Below are 21,362 nucleotides of genomic sequence, written 5' to 3'. Positions count from 1 at the left end.
TATTATTTCCCTCCTTATAGTTAATGAAACTGAGACACAGGGAGAGAGGTTCCGTTACTTGCCTGAGATCACAGGGTAAATTGGATTTCAAAAAATACCAGAGGACAAAACCAGCTGTATTCCAAACAATTCAAGTCACCAAAGCCAATAAGGGGTGGTGTGTGCAGTGGTCTTTGCCACGTAATTGCCATTTCCCCTGCCCTCTTTTGGGGAAAGGAGTTCTGGAGCCGTGGGAACAGAAGGGCTCAGAGGTAAGAGGTAAAGAGTCCAAGAAGCAGAAACTGTATTATCAGCTCCCCATGAATGACGGAAAACTGTTTCACAGCCACTTGCCTGGACTATCGCTGCAGCCTTATCCCTGGTCTTTCTCTGCACAGTACACCTGTTTCACCTGCACAGGACACATTCTACGTGTCCCCAAAGAGATCTTTCTTACATGCAAATCAGAGCATGTCTCGCCTTTGTTGCAGACATATCACTAGCTCCCCACTACCATCAGGATGAAGTCCAGATTCCTCAGCAGGGTCTTCCAGTCTGGCACTGGTGTCTCACCTCTGGCCCACCTCCCTTCTCTCCTGTCATGCTAAGTTTCTTACCATTGCAGAACCCTTTGTGTTCATTCCCACCCTGCTTTTTTGATGCTTTCTCTGCTTAGAACACATTTATAATGAACTTCTTCAATATTACCTTCTCCGTGGAATCTTCCCTGACATCTTCTCAAGGACCCAGAGACATCCCTCCCCCCTCTGCATGCCCACTGCACTTTGCCCAGCCCTATTTCCTGTTATTTCTTTTCTAAGTAGTCTCCCCCAGGAGGTTTCAAGCTACTTAAGGTCAGAGGTTGTGGTAAATGCCTGTATTATCTCCCCTATGGATCTCACAGACTGAATTTAAGAGAACGGATGCGTAATGTACATGTAGGAATGAATGAGTGAGTGAGTGAGTGAATTAGTGAATGAAGAGTGAAGAGAAACCTTGAACAGCCTGAGCCAGCAGGAAACATGATGTTCCAGGGTCCCATTGCCCTCTCTCTCTGAGAGGGGCCATGGAGAGATTTCATCTCTCTATAACATGACCTCTTAGGCGAAATGGGAGGCAGACAGGAAAGTGAGCTGAGCTTTTGCCTGGTGCCCTAGCATAGAAGAAAGCATATCAGAGTTGAAAGACAGGGAGTGGTCATCTTGCCCCAGTGTGACCTTTTGACTTCTGCCCACCTGGAAGGTTCTCACTAAGGCTTTCAGAGTAGAAACTCTTCCACAGGGAGCTGGGAGTCTTTGCCAATCGTTTCTACAGGCAGCATTATAAGCTTCCAGAGTCTAGGCTGTTTGTCCAGGAAGAGCTTTCACAGCTGTTAGCAATATGGAGTGGTGGAATTTGAGCACATGAAAGGCCTGGGACTAGGGAGAACTCTGAGCCAAGGCATCTCAATCTTTTTTGACTCTGTCTTCTAGATGATGTCTGTCCTCATGAACACCATTGTCTTTGAAGACTGTCGGAACCAGTGGTCAGTATCCAGGCCTCTTCTGGGGCTCATCCTGCTCAATGAGAAGGTGAGTGTGATTGCAGGAAGTCACGGGAGGTGGTCCCTAGAAGAGAGGAGCTACAAACTAGGCTCAACTGTTATGACAAAGGACAGAGGAGCAGAGCCAACTGAGTTTGAACGGGGACCTTGAGAACTCACTGTGAGGCTGTACTCCCTAGAAGGTTCTTCCCCAAAGGCCCCAGATCTTTTTTAGGTAAGCAGAGGCCTCAAAACAAGCGCTTCTGGAACCCAGAGCCCCCACTCACCAGGCGGGTGGTTTGCTCAGTGGTGGTTCAAGCTCATCCTCACTCCCCTCCCCCTAATTCCAGGGGAATTCTGAGCAACAACCCCTTTTGCCTTCCTTGGCCATCTTTTATATCTGGGATCCCCACTGCCCTAGGTGGTGGCAGCAGCGACCCATCAGGGATTCCAACACAGAACCAGCACCCTTCATCTGGGAGCCCATGTTTCCAGCTTCTTTAGAGCACTCGCCACCTGGGATGCCTCCAAGCCTCTCCGGCTTCCTCTTGAACTCACGCATCTCCCTGGTAGTCAGAGGAACAGTGCATTACAGCTTGGGAGAATGAATTGTCTATACAATAAGATAGTACTGGGGAAAAAGACAGTGAGATTAGAGGCAGCTGCAAGCATTAAAATTCAAACTAAAATCCCAGCCTTGGAAGGAAACTAATAGAAAAAGAAAATATATCAAAAAGAGAAGAGCTGTCTCATCATTCACCTGTGCTGAAGTATCCAATTTTAGCCACATTCAGTAGCACTGTCATTCATCTTCCCTCAGTGTTATTGTGATTTAAATCCAAGCTCTATAAAAGAGAGCAGTTCTTTTAAAATGATTGAGAGGGAATAAGGGCAAATTCAGTGTTTAGAAAAAGCTTATGACATCACAATATTATACTTTACTGATGGAGGCAATATTTCACGGTTTGGTATGAAAAACTAATAATTTTCTATTTTGTGTGAGTCACTGCATCATTATAAAAGGGAAAAATAAGTAGTTTTGTGCATTCCCAATCTTGTTCAGTAAGACATTGTGGTTTAAGTACAATGCCTCTGATATATAGTATTTAAGTATTAGCCTGACTACATATTAATTATGTGTGTTTTTTTGATGTAAGCTGTTTTAATGTATGATGGAAATTAAATATCATGCTTTTTGGGCTTGGAAGAATAAATGCATGACTGGCAAAATGTTGTCTTTGTGCTGAAATTAGGCTGTTTCCAGTGATTAGGAGCTGCGTTTAGCATCAGGGCTTGTGTCTGTATAAAAACCCACAGTCCCCAGCAGGGAAGAAAGGGCTGTGCAGACATTTGTGACCAGGCATGACAGATGTTTTTCTTAGTGCCAGAAAGCTCTCCCCAAACTAAGCAAGCCCCTCTAGTACCCCACCTCCGAGGAGTAAACCCATTCTAACTCACAAGGACAGAGACTTGGAACAAAGCCTGAAGTTGTTCAAGGAGTGACTCACGGAAGCCAGGAAAGACCATCGGGCCTGAGGAAAGACCCTTGGCCTTGCCATCAGTCACTTAAAATGCTCCCTGGGCATTTTTAGTTATTTTCTTCAGCCTGAGACCCCTCCCATTTCAGTCTTTCTGTGATTAGTAGAGATGAGATTCAGGAAAAGCATGCATTCCATCCCCGCAGAGGAGGCAAGGACTTCATCAGCCTAAGCAGTGACAATGGAACAATTACAGCAAGACATTTTATGGAAGGGATCAGAGAATTTATAACTAGGAGTGTCTCTGTCGCAAAGGTTTTCTCTAAGGGCTTAAGGTTCAAAGTGGTCCTAGACAAAAACTCCTCTGAGCATTAGTGAGCCCTGAGTAGACGAGAGCTGGTCTAGCAGTCTCCCTACGAGCTGTCTTCAGGCCGGGTTTGGAGTCAGAGCTCTGACACTATTCTGTCTCCCATCAGTGTTTCAGTGAACTGAGAGCAAGTTTGATAAACAGCCAGCCTCTCCGCAAGCAGGAAGTCCTTGCCCAGTGCTTCAGGAACCTAATGGAAGGAGTGGAGCAGAACCTGTCCGTCAAGAACAGAGACAGGTGAGCATTGCCCAGTAGGGTGTCACTGGGGGAAGTAGACATCCCAGCTTTGTTGAAAATAACTATATTGTGCTTAACACAGCTCACATACAGCTGTCCCTTTTCTGTTACACCTTGTGATCCTAGACCCAGTTCCATTCCATTCAGTAAATATTATTGGTTATTTTCTTTCTTTCAAGTGTCATACTAGGCATTATATAAGGATACAGAGATTAATAAAATGTAGTGTCTGCCCTTAAGCAGTTTATAATTCAACAGGAGAGATATGAAAAATAACTATAATTGAAAAGATGAAAAGAAGGAAGGTGCGAATCTGCTATGGAAAATGATGAAAGACTTCTTGGCATTTGAACGGACATAGTCCTTGAGGTCAGACAGACCCCAGTTACAGCTAAGTAGGATCCGGACTATAGCTAACAACAATGTACTGTGTATTTCAAAATAGCTAAAAGAGAAGACTTGAAATGTCCCCAACATATAGAAATGATAAATACTCCAGGTAATGGATACCCTAAATACTCCAACTTGATCATTACACATTCTGTGCATATAACAAAATATCACATGTACTCCATAATGATGTAAAAATATTATGTGTCAATTTTTTTAAAAATTGTGGCTGGGCATGGTGGCGTACACCTGTAATGCCAGCACTTTGGGAAGCCAAGGCAGGCAGATCACCTGAAGTTGGGCATTTGAGACCAGCCTGGCCAACGTGGTGAAACCCCATCTCTACTAAAAATACAAAAATCAGCCAAGCGTGGTGGCACTCGCCTGTAGTTCCAGCTACTCGGGAATAGGAGAATTGCTTGAACCTGGGAGGCAGAAGTTGCCGTGAGCTGAGATTGCATCACTGCACTCCAGCCTGGGCAACAGAGTGAGACTCTGTCTCAAAAATAATACAATTAATTTAATCTAATTTAATTTAAAAAATTGTTTAAGATGATATTTTATAACTGGCCTTTTTAGGCTGTATGGCAGTAGACAGTTAACTTCTTCACTCAGTTTCTTGACCAGTAAAATGGAGATGATAATAATCAATTCTGATGTTTAAATGACAGAACATAGTGAAGCCTGGCACCTGGGACATCTGACCTACAGTATTAATTTCTTCCTCTGTCTGTTCTTTAAGAATGGCTGGGGCCGGGCGCGGTGGCTCAAGCCTGTAATCCCAGCACTTTGGGAGGCCGAGGCGGGTGGATCACAAGGTCAAGAGATTGAGACCATTCTGGTCAACATGGTGAAACCCCATCTCTACTAAAAATACAAAACGTTAGCTGGGCATGGTGGCGCGTGCCTGTAATCCCAGCTACTCAGGAGGCTGAGGCAGGAGAATTGCTTGAACCCAGGAGGCGGAGGTTGCGGTGAGCTGAGATCGCGCCATTGCACTCCAGCCTGGGTAACAAGAGTGAAACTCCGTCTCAAAAAAAAAAAAAAAAAAAAAAAGAATGGCTGGTATCTCAGTTGCCAATGAAATCTAAATGAAAGGATCCTGGAACTTATCAGCTACATCTGTCTTTGTTCATTCGTTCATTTAGTGCGCAACACTTTATTCAGAATCTACTGTGTAGGCATTGGGGTTACCAGTGCTAAGCCAATTATTTAAGCTTCCTCCCCCTCATGGATCTTACATTCAAGTGGAAGAGACAGTAATGAATGATGAAGAAAGAATATATGTTCGGGGCGGCGGGGGGGTGGGGCGGAATGCCTGCACCATCCTTTTATAAATGTGGTAGGGTTCAAATGCTGCTCCATTTGAAATGCAAATCGTCAGTCATCCCAGTAGCCACAGTGAGTTCTGGAGTTACCAGCCAGGGCTTTGGTAATACATGGCCAAGTCAGTTGGGATCTGCAGACATGTTCCCTTGACTGCTCACTTCAAGATCCTCGATCATGCAGAAAGTGACAACCTCAGAAGCCAGCAGATGAGACTTGAACAGGGAAGCCCTAGGTGTCTCAGGGGAAAATTGCTTCACCTAAGGCTTAGAAATTTGAGTACTGCCTCCTGAGCTGCTCTGTGAAATGAGCAGATGGCCCTCCTACTTTAATGAGAGAAATAGCCAGAGAGGACTGATTCTTTTCCATGTACCAGGCACTGTGTTGAGTATTTACAGGCCTATAAGCATTGCCTCAAGCAAAGTGACCCAATAAATTCTTTTTTTTTTTTTTTTTTTTCTGAGGCAGAGTCTCTCTCTGTTTCCTGTGGCACAGTTTCAGCTCACGGCAGCCCCACCTCCCAGGTTCAAGTTATTCTCCTCAGCCTCCTGAGTAGCTGGGATTACAGGCACCTACCACCACACCTGGTTAATTTTTTTGTATTTTTAGTAGAGATGGGGTTTCTCCATGTTGACAGGGCTGTCTCTAACTCCTGACCTCAGATGATCCACCCGCCTCAGCCTCTAAAAGTGCTGTAAGTATAGGTGTGAGCCATCACGCCCAGCCTAAATTCTCACTTTCTACAATCCCTTGAGGTAACTACTCATATTAGGTACCAAGACAAGAAGCTAAATATTCATCCAACATCACCTGACTAATAAGTGGTAGAGCTAGGATTTGAACCCAGGTAGTCTAACCCAGTGCCCCCTCTTTTTCAGCTACTAAATTCAGTTTTCTCATCTGTAAAATGAGGATACTGATACCTACCTCAGGGAAGACTTGTGATGATTAAATGACTTTATTGGTAAAATCAATCCAATGCTTGCCACATAAACTTTTGTTCTTTTTAAAATAATCCTTATCATCTATGTGTAATTTAACTTTTCTAAAATTGCTTTTTAAAAGTAGAACCACCAAATGTACACCTCAAGATGTTCAGAGTGGATTTAGTGTCAACCCTGTTTTCCAGGAAGGGATGAGAGGTTGATGGTACTGTTGGCGGAACAGGAATGGCCATGAAAGTGGAGAGAAGGGAGCTCAGCTGAAATCTAGAGCCTTCCTCCAGGAGGGGCGGTCCTCAAAGTCCTGAACTCCAGAGTGGCTTTATCATCCAGAGATTCATGGAGGCTTGGCCTTATTCCTACCCTTGACCCTTTCTTCCTTTTTCTGCAGGTTCACCCAAAACCTATCTGTATTCAGAAGAGATGTAGCCGAGGCTCTGCGCAGTGATGGCCACACTGAACCATGCAGTCTGGACATGATGAGCTGACCTGACTTTTCTGACCATGTGTGGAGCAGCCTTTATCAAGAGACTCTTGAAGGTCCGGGTCTCAGAACAGTGATGTTGGCTAGCCCAGGGGAATCTACTTTTCAAAATATGCTAACCACAACAAAAGCCCTACCTTCTTACACGTCTAGCCTAATTATGAGAATTTATAATAGTACACAGTGTAAATTCAGTCTTTTCTCTGAAAAGCAAAGGATGTGTTTTCACATCCTTTTCAGTCTTTCTATCAAATACCATCTTTGTTCTCTTAATGCTCTGAAAGGATATAGAAACAGTATTTAACCAAAGAACATAATAAACCAGGTTTGCACCTAAGTGTGTACTAGTTTATGGTCCTGCAATCAAGGCTGTCAGTTTGTTGGAGATGCAGCCTTCAACGTGGATCATGGATTGAGACGAATGCCATTGGAACCTGTTAAATTAGTAGTTTGTTATGTGTCTGGAAGAAGCAGCATTAGGGACTTTGGGCTGTGAGCATTTAGAACGAGCCTGGAAGCACTACAGAGCATCCCACAGGACCACACGCAGGCCTCTCTGCCTCAGCTGCATCTGATAAAGTTGAGAGACAGTAACACAATTAAATGACTTACAAACAACGTTTGCTTTTCACTGGCATAAATCTGAAGTGGTTCAGTCTAGAAGAATTAAGCCATGCAATTACTGCCTGCAGAGACATTTCTTCAGAAGGAGTCATGTAGCCCAAGCCCAAAGTTCTGGGTGGTACCAGCACCCAGTTCTCTGCCTCCATTTTTTAAGAGAAAGTGAAGATAATGATTAGAATATACTATCGAAGCATCTCTGCCTTCTCCGGGCTACCCCAAACAGTTCTAGGTGCTAAAATTCAGATTCTCCAAGGATCAGAAACAGCTGGTTTCCAACTCTCCACAAAAACTCCTATTACCATTGGGATTTGGGATTGTGACTTAACCCAAACCCAGAACATGAAGAAGGCTTTTGCAGTTTATGCTATACTGTTACTAGGCTATTAATTTCAGATTGCCCACTGCCAAGTGGTTTTTCTAACTCACTGCTCGTTTTTATGGTTCAGGCTTATAATAAATATCATGCCCTTTATTTCTGGTAAGACATGAAAGGCTGGCCTTACAGTTGAACAAGACGTAAATCTATAGGCTCCTGTTATAATCTCATTTCTCAGCCTAGTGTTTCTTGAAACCTTTCTTTGATAGTTGAGTTTTGCGGCAGACTTGTCATATAAAAGCAGAGTCAGTCAGGTTTACCTCAAAATGTTTGTCTTCCATGTATGAAGGAAATCAGGGGCAAATATTATATAGGGGGTTACTTCTAGTATTTAATGGATAAATAAGCTTTGGCCTTACACTATGTTTCAGTAGAAATGGGAAATATAATTTTCCTTGAGAAGGCAAATTCTGAATTCAATAAAACATCAGCTGTTCAGAGAAGTTGGATAAGAATTTCTGTTTCTTGGAGGCTTATAACGGCACACTCACCCCACAAAAGTGTGTTAAAGAAGGCCTGTCCCATTCTGGCATGGTTTTCTTTACGAATGTCTAGTATCTAAAAGCACCATATTGTTTGCATTAAAATGTTCACCAGAAAATGACCTTGGCCACTCACTTCTCTTTCCCACATTACCAGAGGTCACCTGGTGGTTTCACAGCAGACAAGACAGGCTCCATCAGGCTTGGCCTTGGAAAGCTGTTCTCGGCGGACTGGTCAGGCCTGCCCCACGGCTGACGTCAGCAGGACCTGCTAGTAGAGCTGGCCTCACGAGAACACACTGCAGGCATTACGCATCAGCTAGAGAAGACTCGGCAGACGGTTATTGAACATCTCTCGGGCCCTTTACATGTGTGATCTCTTCTAGTCCTCACAACAGCCCTCTAAAGTTTAGACAGCATTAGCTCCACTTTGCAGATAAGGAAACCAAGGTTTTTGGTGTCTCTAGCTTACGTCAGTCACACAGGCAAGATTTGAACCCAGATCTGTCTCACCTCAAAGAAATTCCTGGCCCCTTGTGAGGAAGACCTGTATTTCAGAATGATGAGTTGAAACCAGTTAATATTTAGCTCCTTTATCATCTGTTTCTCAGAATCTTTTGTTACATAACACATTACCCCAACACTTAGTGCCCTAAAGTAAAAGTTATTATCTCACAGTTCCTGTAGGTCAGTAATTTGCAGCTGGGTTTCAGGCTCGCTCTCTCAGGCTGTGATCATTTCAAGGCCTGACTTGGTAAGGCTCTGCATCAGGCTCACCTGTGATGGTTAGAAGGCGTCAGTTTCTCACGAGTTGTTGCCTCAGTTTCTTGCCACGTGGGCTCGTCACAGGGCAGCACATAGCATGGAACCTTGTTTCATCGGAGAAGAGCCAGAGAGAGTGCAGCAATCTGGAAGTCACCATCTTTTGTCACCTGATCTCAAGGGCCATCCCATCACTTTTGCCGTATTCTGTTCATTAGAGGTAAATCACTAAGGTGGGGATTATTGGGAGCCATTTTCAAAGCTGTCTGCTGCAACTCTTGTCTGGCCTTTGCAAGAGAGGTTGAGTTTTAGCTATAAATTTCTTTCTTAAAACCTGCAAAGGAATCCTTTTTCTTTTAGAGGGCCAGGTTCCATTCTGAGCCCTTCCTGAGGGAGGAAAAGGAAGTGGGGAAGCCGGGATGTTTAAGGATCACACATACCGCACACTCATCCCACAGTGGATGAGAACAAGATCTGGGACTCCGCCTCCCAAACTGCCAGGGTCTGCCTTGGTGAGGGACCATGGGAATTCTTTGAGAAGAGACCTGGAGTTCCATGTGGGAGTGGGCCCTGTAGGAACATCCTGTCCCAAGGATAAAGCAGGCAAAGACGCACACACACAGCAGTGGAGGCTATATCAAAGACGACTAATGGAGCTGCTGGTCTAATCAGATCACACGTGTATCCAGCTTACTCAGACTGAGCTACAGGAGATTGTGCTGGCAGTTCCAAGGGGCCGACCACTTCACACATGTGCTCAGAGAGGATGAGATGGGAGGTGTGGCTGCTGTTTGCACACCTCACCCTTCTGATGGGATTGTAGGGTACAGACAGAGGGACTGCTCATGCAGTGTGAGCGCTAAGTCAAGCCAGCTGCTTCAGGGATGCTCAAGCAAGAAACAGTCTGAAGGGATTTGGACTTTGCTCAATTTTTGCCATCCATACTGACTTCCGAACCTGGCTCCTGAGAAAGCTGTATTCTGCCTGTGTCCCGGATGTTTCTGTTATTCTGTGCTTTCCAATCAGGCTTCTCTAGCGGGGGACAAAGGAGTGTAGAGTCCCTGCATTCTGTTTGATTATCTGAACTAAAAGCCCTCCTGGCCTTCTGGACTCCCTTCCTTGGTTGTGAAAACCTAGAAGTACCTTCAGATTAAGGTAGTGGGGGCCCTTTTCAAAATGCAAAAGTGGCTTGCCATGTAGCTGTTAGCTGAGATTAACAGCCAGATTAGGTAACTGCCAACAGCTCCACATGAGAACCAAAAATGGGGTAGATTTGGTGAGAAAAATTGGAGAAGCGGAAAGATCTGGCATACGGCAAACCTGATATAGATGTTCAGTAGTTTGGGGGAAGTATCATTTAAGAGAACTCAGCTCCTTATGATGAGGAGGGAAAGGAGTGCCTGCAGAGAAAAGCAGGGGAGAGTAAAAAGAGTAAACTTTTTTTTTTTTTGAGACTCCGCTGTGTCGTCCAGGCTGGAGTGCAGTAGCGCGATCTCAGCTCACTGCAACCTCCACCTCCCGGGTTCAAGTGATTCTCCTGCCTCAGCCTCCTGAGTAGCTAGGACCACAGACACATGCCATCACACTCAGTTAATTTTTTGTATTTTTAGTAGAGATGGGTTTTACCGTGTTAGCCAGGATGGTCTTGATCTCCTGACCCCATCGTCCGCCCACCTCGGCCTCCCAAAATGCTGGGATTACAGGTGTGAGCCACTGAGGCCAGCCCAGGTTTTTTTTGTTTGTTTGTTTGTTTGTTTTTCAAAGACAGGATCTCACTCTTGCCCAGGATGGAGTGCAGTGGCATGCTCATGGTTCACTGCAGCCTCGAACTCCTGGGCTCAAACAATTCTCCCATCTCAGCCTCCTGAGTAGCTGAGACTACAGGTCCATGCCACTGTACCTGGCCAATTTTTGTATTTTTTATAAAGACAGGGTTTTGCCATGTTGGCCAGGCTGGCTTTGAACTTCTGGGCTCAAGCAGTTCACCCACCACAGCCTCTCAAAGTGCAGGAATGTGAGCCACCACTCCTGGTCTTAAAAGTTTCAAGATGAACATAAAATAATTAGAACTGCTTTCATTTATTGAGCACCCACTGAGCATTGCAAATTGCTATTTCACTTTATGCTTCCCAGTAAGAATGTCAAGAATTATTATCCCCATTTTAGAGATGAGAAAACTGAGACTAAAAGACTGCCCCCAAAGCCACATAGCTAGAAAGTGGACAAGCCAGGATTCAAAGTCAGATCTGCCTGACCTCAAAACTCATATTTCTTTTCCACTATAATCCCTTGAACTAGGTCCTTCACAGCTTTCCCTAGGGGACGGTTGGGTGGGACAGCCCGATGTGGAACACTTTGACACCCCCAGTGGGACTAGGCCAGTCCAGGACCTGGGCCTTGTGTGCTGGGTCTGTGGGTTCTGCCACCGATTCATCCTCCTCCCTGAACTTTCTAAAATTATTCTTGAGACTTTTAAATGTTTTATTGAGGTGCAAGTTTACAATGACAGCAAACCTTTCAAACTACAGCAAGAGTAACCTGCCTCCTTGGCATATTAAAAAATAATGTTAGTGTCGGTTTTTACGTCCCATACTTTGGATTGCTGATAAGAGCGCTTCCTTGACAAGATTCTTTCTGAGGTTTACAGAAAGCGTAATAAAATATGTAAGTTACATTTCCACAAACAAAAGCTATAACATAAGTTATTTATAAGTGTGAGATACAAACAGTATCACGATAAATAAACCATAAAGGGTACCTGCAACATTCATCTTAATGTAATTTGCCCAACAAAAGTGTTGAAACGAAGTCAAATTTAGTAGAGAAATCTGTCAGGAAGAAAGGAAAGTTCCAGAGCACAAATGGGAAAAATGGCTGATGTGTAGGGGAAGGAAACAAGGGCACGAGATCAGGTCTGGAGGTCCCTGAGAAGCCCACCCCATGCGGTTGCCCACCCTGCCTGCCCTTGCTCTCCCAAGCCTGCACACACTGACCGATTCCTGCCACTCCACACACGCTGCCATCTGCACAGTCCCTGTTCACATACCCTTTATAACCGCCACCAACCCCCCACCCCATGGAGAAAAGAATCTCTCACCGCTCCCCTCTCCTCTAACCCCCAGTCCTAGGGCCAGCTTCCTCAGGCTGCTGCCAGCCTCCCTGCCAGGACCTGGGTCTGACGCAGCCCAGGCACCTTGGAAATCATTTTTGCAATCATTCATTCACCTGGCACAGATAAAGCTAGTGAGCAGAATAAATAAGATGAGTTCCAAGGGGGATGACGGGGTGAGTGTGCTGCTCTAGAGGATGGGCAGAGAGGTGAGGGCTGGCCTGGGTTGTAAAGGACGCAAGGAACCAGTCGTGGGCGGGGCTGGGGGAGGTGAATGCCGAGCTGAGTGCATGCAAAGACCCCTTTTCCTTATCCCCTTGTCTGATCTTGCTTTGTGCTATTGAGTTTAATACCACAAACTCTTGATAATGTCCTCCAGTCCTCCACGCCCTGGGCCCAGCCCTGGGACATGGGATCAAATGCCACCAACACCATTTTGCCCAAAAGGAACCCCCAGGCCAGTAAGGGAGAAAAGTGAGCCCCACTATGGCCAGCCCTCACCCCCACTCTTGGGCTTATTCCACCCAGACCCTGCACTGATTCCCCTCCCTGCTCAGTCCTGTGACTTAGAATCTTTACCACCTGCTCCCAAATAGGGGTGAGAGGTAAAAGAGAAAGAGTGGGCTTTGTAGTCTAAACAGTCCTGGTTCAAATCCCGGCTTCATCCCTTTCCACTACATGCCATTGGACTAAAGACCATTTCCCTAAGCCGGCTGTCCTTGAAGCCTCATGACCCGCAATGGGGGGTCCCAAGCAACAGCTGAGACCTGAAGGCCTTTTCCTTCCACTGGCTGGCAGTCTTGAGACTGATCAGACCTCCTCAGGAAGGTTCCTCCCCAAGTGCTGCCCACTGGGGCAAGCAGTGATGAGGAGCTCAGACTGCTTTGTCCCCACTGTTAGATGGGGAAACTAAGGCCCTGAGCTGGGGTATGGTCCAGGAAATGTGAGTAGGTGCCCAGTAAATATTCATTGAATAAATAAATGAATGGGCAAATAAATTTGGGCAGATGTCTAGAGCCTTCCATCAGAAGAGCTGGAAGGGCCTCTAGGGACTCCTAACTAGGGTGTGTGAACCAAGAGCAGCTCAGCAGCCTGGGACATGGTGTGTGTGCCAAATTACGTGTTTTTGTCTTTTCCTATGGAAGCAGACCACAATATTTCCATCCATGTTTCAAATAGGATAGCTGACCCAAATACATTTAAAGTACGGACTCAATCTCTATCCCATTTCACGAACAGGGAAATGGAGTCTCATCTCACTCAGGAAATCAGTGGCAGAATGAGCCTGGAAGAACCTGGCCTCCCACATCTGGGCTCATGCGCCAGCTGGAAATCCCAGCATCTTGCCTGTCATCCTTGAAGCCCCACCCTCTTCTAGATGACTCTTGGCAAAGCCTCCACCAGATGTACACCTTTCTCCCAGCTTCTTCTTGGGGAAGAGGAGAGGATATGCTGCATCCTGAAAGTCTCTCTAGCCCCATGAATCCTGGTCCCCAGTTCTTACAATTCCCATTTCCTAATCTCTTTCAGTGTGTGTGCCTCACTGTTCAAGTGACAGCAGGTAAATTACAAGGGCAGCAAGAAATTACAGCCTCAGGAACACCAACTATCAGAACATATCTGGCCAAAACAGTGCTTAGAGGAAAATGTATGCCCTTGAATGCGTTTATTTAAAAAGAAAGAAAAGTTGACAAATTAAATTTTCAACTCAAAGAAGAAATTAAGTAATTTTTAAAACCACAACATTCATGAAGGAGGTAGCATTTTAAGAGGGGATAATGAAATCAAAGGCTTTTTAAAAAACCAACAAAATAACAAACCTTTGGCAGGTATGATCAGGAGAAGGCAGGAATGAGCAACACTGGGAATGAGAAGTGGAAGGCATTAGAACAGATTCATATGAGAGTTTCAAATTCTGAGAGAATCTTCCCACAGCGTTATAACAATAAATTTTAAAACTTGGATGAAATGGACAATATTCTGGGCACTGGCTTCCAGAGTTGAGCAGGCATCAGAATCACCTGGAGGGCTTGTTAAACACAGATTGCCGAGTCCTACCCGAGAGTTTCTGATTCCATAGGTCTGACGAGGGTCCAAGAATTTGCATCTCTAACAAATTCTCCAGTGACACTGTTGCTGCTGCTGCTCTGGGAACACACTTTGAGAACCACTGTCCTAGGGACTAATATCTGACCCAGTTTACCCCAGCTACTGCTAGGCAGCTCTCTATCTGGATTGGACGTGAAAGGAGGCTTATGATTGGTGGCCCAAAGCTCCTTCATCTGGGTGACAGGGCTGGATGATGAGGAACCGTGGATGTCGGGAAACCAGAACCCAGCAATGAGGCAGAGCCCTGACCCATGCCAGGCTTTACCTGGAGGGGCTCATTTAATCCCATGAGGTTTATTTACTAGATGAAGAAACTGAGGCACAAAGAGGATGAATAATTCCCTGAGTCACAGCCCATTCTCAAGCACACACTCTGACAGTAGCCCTGGGCCACCCACACCTTCATTCCGCATCACAAACCTCTGTGCGGTGGGCCTTGTTGTCCTGATTTAACAGTGTCTGAAGTGACAAGGGCAGCCCTGAGTCCAGGACTCTGGAAGCCAGAAGGGAAGTGGAGCTGGTGGGGTGCCAACTCCAGCCCCCAAGTGGGGAGCTGTGCTTTCCTTGAACCCTCAACGCCTCAATTCCCTCATCAGTTAGAAATTGGAGCCACTAACAGCCCTTTCCTCGCAGCGTCGTTGTGAAGAATAAGTAAGTGTCCACCTCCTTGCCTGGTACAGGTTCTCAGCTACAGTAGCTTTATAGTTGTCATTAAAGTTATTATTATATAACCTCCAGAGTTACTCAGAGGCACTTCCACGGATGTTACCTCATTTTGTTCTCACAGCCACCGTGGGGGTAGCCAGTGCCCTTTTTCCTTTACAAATAAGGAAAATGAGGTCCTAGGAGGGGTGGTTAGGGACTCAACAGCACCCACAGTGCCAGTGGCAGAGCCTGAATTAGAAACAGGAGAGCCCGGGACCAGGGCAATGGCATCTACCCTATCTGAGGGTCCTTGTCACAGGAAGGGAGTGAGGCAGCGCGTACCCAGACCCCAGGCCTCTCGCGGCTTTCACCCTTCCTGTTGGCCTCCCTCTCCACACCCACCACAACGGTTCAGCAAGGGCCAGAAACTTGCCCAAGGTCACACAGCGGGCAAGCGACCTAACTCCAGACCCAGGACTGGAGGCCTATTGGGAGAAGAGAGAAAGAATCCCCAACCTGCACTTCCTGACCTTCCCGGTCCTCTGAAAATGACCCTACTGGTAAGCAAATACACCTTTCTCTTCAACTGAGCCCCTGCACAGAAAACTGCAAACAAAATAAACAAGAGTCATAAGAATAATACATCAGCCATTACTCTGGGGGGATGGAGTGGGAGGTGAGCCACGCTGTCCAGTGCCTACTACGTGCCAGGGCCAATGCTCTGCGCTCCCTCAGTATCTCACTCGCGGCTCACAAACACCCCGCAAGCACGCCTTTCCCTTTTTGCAAACAAGAAAACCGAACCCTAAAGATATGGAATCACTTGCTCAAGGTCACTCAGCTAGGAAGTGGCCAGTCCAAATTTGAACACACTTCTGGCCAACAGCACATCCGAGCTCTCACCACTGTCCGCACCACAAGCAGCGGGAGGAAGAGCCCAGGACAGGAGTGCGACATTCAAAGAGTTTGCACCTAACGATTTTGGAATTAGCTGGAAGAAAATGATTCTGCTTGTCTCCCCAAGGCTGGAGCGGAAGGTGACTACTCCGTGTGCGGTCCTGTCCACGGCGCCCCGGGCCTGGATAGACAGTCACTGAGGCGCGAGCAGAACGGGGAGTGGTTCCAGCGCCCAGACTGGACTGGAGCAGGGAGGGGCTCACCACTCGCGTTTCCCAAAGAAATCCCGTTGTTTGCTCTAACTAGGAGCTGCCCCCCCTCCGCCCCGCCTTGACATTCGGGAACCCGAAGTTCCTAGACCCTCCGAGCCGCAAGCGGGTTCCCACGCGCAACCACAGCCCCTCCATCCTGCAACGAATTTCGAGAGCCAGGTCCCCGCTCCCCACCGGGCGACCCCGCGTCCCTAGCCCAGCCGCAGCTGGCACGCGTGGGCACCTGCGAGTCACGCCTCGGTCCGCCTGGCCAGAGCCAGGGAGTGTCTCCAAAGTGGCCGCGACGCCGCGGCCGAAACCCAGGCGGGGGCGAATTCTCCCCACGCGGGTCGGCGTCCTCCGAAGCGCAGAGAACGCTATGGTGCTCCCCTCTCCCCGCGCGCAGGCAACGCGAAGCCTGCGCCGGGGAGTGCGCCCCTTTCGTTGCTTCCGCGGCTGTAGTGTCCAAGGGGCTTCTGCGGATTCCGCCGGGTCGTTCCAGGGTTGCAACTCCATTGTAACCGAAAGGATTCATTTGGTTTGGCTTTTGCTCAGATGAAGAAAATTGGAAGAAAACGAAAACCCCCTCAGCAAAAGACAATTTCACCAGCGGAGCGCTCTACCAGCCCAGCGCGTTGTCTGGGAAGCGGCCCCGGCCGGGAGGAGCGGGGAGCGTCTGCTAATTGCAGCTTCGTTAGATTTCGGGTTTGGGAGGCTGCGGTTCGGGCGCTAATATCCGCCGCCCATTATCCTGGCTAATAAATTTGACCTATTGTTCGTTTGTTAAAATGATGTCACCTTGGAACAGTCCCTAAGCTCCTATTTCCATGAATTAGGCCTTTATTGAAAGCCGGGAGCCAATGAGAGGAGAGAGGCTTGTTGATCGCAGCCAATGGCTGCGGCGGGAGAGGAATTAGCAGCGGAAACTCCAGGTTCGGTTCAAGAAAGATGACACAGAGCCTGTCGGGCCCGCGCACTCTTGGCAAAGTTTCAGTGCGACGAGAGGCGCCGGGCGCTCCATGGCCGCGCCGTAACCGGGACCCAGCCGCCTCCCCGCCCAGCCCAGCCCAGCCCTTCCGCCCGCCCAGGATGGAGGCGCCCGCCAGCGCGCAGACCCCGCACCCGCACGAGCCCATCAGCTTCGGCATCGACCAGATCCTTAACAGCCCGGACCAGGACAGCGCATCCGCCCCGCGGGGCCCCGACGGCGCCAGCTACCTGGGAGGCCCCCCCGGGGGCCGTCCGGGCGCCACATACCCATCTCTGCCCGCCTCTTTTGCCGGCCTTGGCGCGCCCTTCGAGGACGCAGGATCTTACAGTGTCAACCTGAGCCTGGCGCCCGCCGGCGTGATCCGGGTGCCGGCGCACAGGCCGCTGCCCGGGGCCGTGCCGCCGCCTTTGCCAAGTGCGCTACCCGCCATGCCCTCCGTGCCCGCGGTCTCCAGCCTGGGAGGCCTCAATTTCCCCTGGATGGAGAGCAGCCGCCGCTTCGTGAAAGACCGTTTCACAGGTGAGCAGAGCTGGCGACCAGGCTCCAGGCCTCCGCCCTCTCGGGGCCAGAGGCGCCGCGCCCTGTGCGCTCCACTCCGGGAAATCATTCCAGAGGCCCAAGCGCGGCAGAGGCCTCGACCCCCGGGCCCCGGGGAGCCGTAGTGGGGAGGGTAATCGGAGAGTTCCAGGAAAATAAGCCTGTGCCCAGGGGAAGGGACATGGGGCGAGGGCGTCTCCCGACTGGCTTGGTGTCGCTGGAAACGCGCGCGACCAGCGAAATAGCGGAGCTCTCCGTGTCCCACTGGGCGCCACGGCGTCCGCATGGGGCCCGAACGGTGGCCAAGTCGGGCTGGGCTTCAGGGACCCTCGTGTGTCTCCACAGCGGCGGCCGCACTCACGCCCTTCACCGTGACCCGGCGCATCGGGCACCCCTACCAGAACCGGACGCCGCCCAAGCGTAAGAAGCCGCGCACGTCCTTTTCCCGGGTGCAGATCTGCGAGCTGGAAAAGCGCTTCCATCGCCAGAAGTATCTGGCCTCGGCCGAGAGGGCGGCGCTCGCCAAGTCCCTCAAAATGACGGACGCGCAGGTCAAGACCTGGTTCCAAAACCGGAGGACCAAGTGGCGGTGAGAGAGGCCTGACCCAGCCCACCTTACACCTGCCCTTCACCTGCCCCGCCCCGAACCGCAGCCTTGCACTCGCCCCATTTTAAAGCTGTCCCCTACCCCGCCCTCCCACGCCTCCCCCAGGCACACTCCCACCCCGCCTTCCCAGATTGTACCTCCTCCTTTCACCCTTTTCGCTGGCCTGTGCTTCTCTCTCCATCTTGGTCTTCCACGCCTCGGTTTCTCCTCCAAGCCCATCCCCATCTTTCGTGAGCCCCTCCAACTCTTTCCCCGGGTTTTGTTCCGTCTCCTGCGCTCGCTTGATTTCCTCTCACCACCCCCCAAAACACACACACACACACACACACACACACACACACACAGAGAGAGAGAGAGAGAGAGAGAGAGAGAGAGAGAGAGACGCACACGCACACACAAGGGCCTCTCGCACTCTCCTTCTCCTCTTCCAGCCCGCCCTCTCTGATTTTCAACAATCCCCCTCTAGCTCCCCGTCTCCACTCCAGCCGCGTTTTTATCCAATCTGTTTTCAACCCGTAAATGGCGAAGCGATCGAGTCTGGAAAGGGGTTCAAGACCGGCCTTGGGTGAACTGGATGAAACTGACCCCGGGCATCGTGCGGGCAGTGCAGAGCCAGCCTGCCCACCCGCAGACCCCAGCAACCCCGGTGCTCGCAGGGCCAAGTCAGTTACACGTAGGCCCTGCCCTTGCTATCTCTCGAAAGGAACAATCTTTATTGTTGGTGAAGGCACAATATCCAGGCGTGCAGGTGGGCAGCGAGCAGAGTCCCCTCCTGGAGACCCTCTGGCTTACGACAAAAACAAATGATCCCAACCCGCTCCCTGGATATGAGGGCCTCGGGCGTAAAGCGCGGGCTGGGAGGCAGACGCGCTCTGCGCCTCGAGGCTTCTGGAAGGCCTCCGCTCCCGGGAGGGCCGGGGCACCGCCGGCGGCCCGGTGGTGCCGGGTGCTTGACGGTGCTGTCCTTCTCCCTCCCCCGGTGCAGGCGGCAGACGGCGGAGGAGCGGGAGGCGGAGCGCCAGCAGGCGAGCCGGCTCATGCTGCAGCTGCAACACGACGCCTTCCAAAAGAGCCTCAACGACTCCATCCAGCCCGACCCGCTCTGTCTGCACAACTCGTCGCTCTTTGCGCTGCAGAATCTGCAGCCCTGGGAGGAGGATAGTTCCAAGGTCTCCGCCGTCACTTCGCTGGTGTGAGCCCACCAGCGCGCACAGTCGCCAAGGAACGCCGCCCCCACCCAGCGGGGCGCCCCGGACCCCCCCAGCCGGGCTGCTGGGGAACCGGGGCCGAGAGGGGAAGGGGCCGTCCAGCTCGAGTGGGCCCCAGGGCGCGGCCGCTGACTGGTCGGCCGCGGAGGGGAGTCGGGCCCGGGCTCCGCGCGGCCGCACAATCCGAGCCCCCGCTCCGCGCCCCGTCCCGCCCCAGGCCCGGGCCTGACAAAGAAAGCGCCTTACGTTTCTCCGCCCCCCGCCCGCACCCCCCGGGCCGGGCGCCTGTATTATACTTTGTACTTTTGCCCAAACGTGTAAATAATAAAAAGTTTTGGCTTTTTTCTTTAGAAACTGGCCACCTGCTTCCCCTGCGGGGGCCGCTGGAGGAGGGGCCGCCGACCCGGCAGCTGGGGCAAGTGCCAGGGGCCCGGGGCACCCTGCGTTTAGGCTGGGTCCACTCTTCTTCTTTTCGGTTCCTTTTATTTAAGTCGTTTTATTTAATAATAAAAAAAAAAGTTAGCTATTTCACTTAACGCCGCTTTTATTTCGTTTTGGTTCCAATAATGCTCGGCGACCCCTGGCCCTGCGCCCCACCCCTACGGCGGTAGAAGCCGAGCGGCGGTGTGCAGGGCTCGTCCACTTCTGCAAGGTTCGTCTGCATTCACCTCGGCTGCAACCCCGGCCAGGGGCCCGGCGGAGGATGCGCGGTGCAGGTCAGTTGGTGCCGGCCGCCCGCAGCCTGGGTGCCCGCGGGATGGGGACTGGGCGTGGGAAAGGTGCTCCAGGCCGGAAGGCCGAGGGCCAACGCTGGGGCGGGCTGGGGAGTGAAGGGCCGGGCCTGGGCCGACCTAGGCTCCCCTAGGTCAAATCCACCTGGGGGGTGAGAGACAGGGTGGGCTCGAACTTCTTGGAACTCAAGCCGGAACTCGGAGCCCCACTTCACCCTGCAACCCGCTTTCCTCTCTCTTTTTCCCCGGAGCCTCGGAGAGGACCTGGCTCTGGCTGGTCTGGGCGCGCTGTGGGCAGGCTTTGCGCATAGAGCGGGTGGAAGTCCTCGGTGTCCAAACGCCTGGGGAGCAAATGCAGCGCACAACCCCGGGGGTCCTGCTCCTTGTCGGGTTTGCGTGGGACCCCAGGCGGAGCATGACGTTATGTGACGTCACCACAGCTCCCGCAGTGTCACTGGGCTGAAGTGGGCGGGGCTCCTGGAACTCAAAACTCTAAGCCCTGGTTTGGTCGCCGCGTGGCCGGGTCCACCCAGCTCCACCGTGGCTCAAGAGGTGGAAGTTTCAGGTTGGCGGGATTGGGAGCGTGTGACCCCTACCAACCACGACGAACACACAAAGTCTGTGAACATTTCCTCTTGTTTCATCCCCTCTTTTATCATTCTCGCTTTCAGTCTTCTAAAAACTTATTTTCCGGCTTCCGTTTCTTTCTCTACAATGTTCCGTGTTTTCTCCTCTGTATGTTACTCTGGGTCTCTCTGTTCGGCTGTGTCTTTCTCCTTTTCTTTACAGTTTTACAATGTTTCTCAGTTGAGTGCGTCCTGCGTTGCTTTTCATTGCCCTCAGCCTTTTCTTGTTCTGTCCTCTCCTCCTTTCTCTCCCCAGTTCTGACTCTTGCCCTCTGTGTCCCTTTGGGTTTCTTTGTCCCTCTCCTCTCCATTGTCCTCTTTTTGTTCTTTTGTCTTCCCTTTCTTGCCTGTCGAATTTGCCTTTATGTCTCTCTCTTTGTCTCTCTCTCTTTCTCTCTCTCTTTCTCTCTCTCTTCTCTCTCTCTCTCTCTCTCTCTCTCTCTCTCTCTCTCTCTCTCTCTCCTTTCTCCCTGATTCCCTCCCTTCCTCTTCCAGGCCCAGCTCCCAGTAGCTCCTAAGGCGAAACACTTTCGGGCCGCGTCCCAGAGCCCTCTCCACTCCACAAGCGCCCCCACCCGCCTCATCCTACTGCCTCCCTCAGAGCCAGAGCCCTGCGCCACCCTACGGGTCCCGGTGCTCCAAGTCTTCGTTCTATGCGGGCTGTGGGACTGTCTACACCTGCA

At 50.2% G+C, this 21,362-nt stretch overlaps 2 protein-coding genes across 4 annotated transcripts in view; both read left to right on the top strand.

Annotated features, from left to right (window-relative positions):
* The window catches only part of RANBP17 (RAN binding protein 17), a 318,395-nt gene extending 308,899 nt beyond the window's left edge, over positions 1–9,496 (top strand). For 2 of the 3 annotated variants that reach the window (XM_074390456.1, XM_039460716.2), the window contains 3 exons: positions 1,452–1,550; positions 3,456–3,583; positions 6,632–9,496. In XM_074390456.1, coding sequence (XP_074246557.1) covers positions 1,452–1,550; positions 3,456–3,583; positions 6,632–6,728 — 324 coding nt within the window. In that variant the 3' untranslated portion in view covers positions 6,729–9,496. Of the gene's footprint in view, positions 1–1,451; positions 1,551–3,455; positions 3,584–6,631 lie in introns of those variants that run through there. The other variant, XR_012515307.1, reaches the window with a different exon arrangement.
* A 7,454-nt stretch (positions 9,497–16,950) lies between these two features.
* On the top strand, positions 16,951–19,858 carry TLX3 (T cell leukemia homeobox 3). Its single transcript, XM_003936158.4, has 3 exons — positions 16,951–17,489; positions 17,853–18,096; positions 19,100–19,858. The coding sequence occupies exons 1-3, from the start codon at positions 17,069–17,071 to the stop codon at positions 19,308–19,310; spliced, it is 876 nt and encodes a 291-aa protein (XP_003936207.1). The 5' UTR covers positions 16,951–17,068; the 3' UTR covers positions 19,311–19,858.
* Positions 19,859–21,362: the final 1,504 nt, after the last annotated feature.

The sequence above is a fragment of the Saimiri boliviensis genome, chromosome 20, assembly GCF_048565385.1.
Source record: "Saimiri boliviensis isolate mSaiBol1 chromosome 20, mSaiBol1.pri, whole genome shotgun sequence".
In the NCBI taxonomy this organism is placed as follows: domain Eukaryota; kingdom Metazoa; phylum Chordata; class Mammalia; order Primates; family Cebidae; genus Saimiri; species Saimiri boliviensis.
This window is presented reverse-complemented; position numbering and strand designations above follow the sequence as displayed.

Coding starts and splice junctions, on each gene's coding strand:
- TLX3 (XM_003936158.4), top strand. CDS start 17,069: ATGGAGGCGCCCGCCAGCGCGCAGACCCCGCACCCGCACGAGCCCATC. Junction 17,490..17,852: donor CGTGAAAGACCGTTTCACAG/GTGAGCAGAGCT, acceptor GTGTCTCCACAG/CGGCGGCCGCACTCACGCCC. Junction 18,097..19,099: donor AACCGGAGGACCAAGTGGCG/GTGAGAGAGGCC, acceptor CCCCCGGTGCAG/GCGGCAGACGGCGGAGGAGC.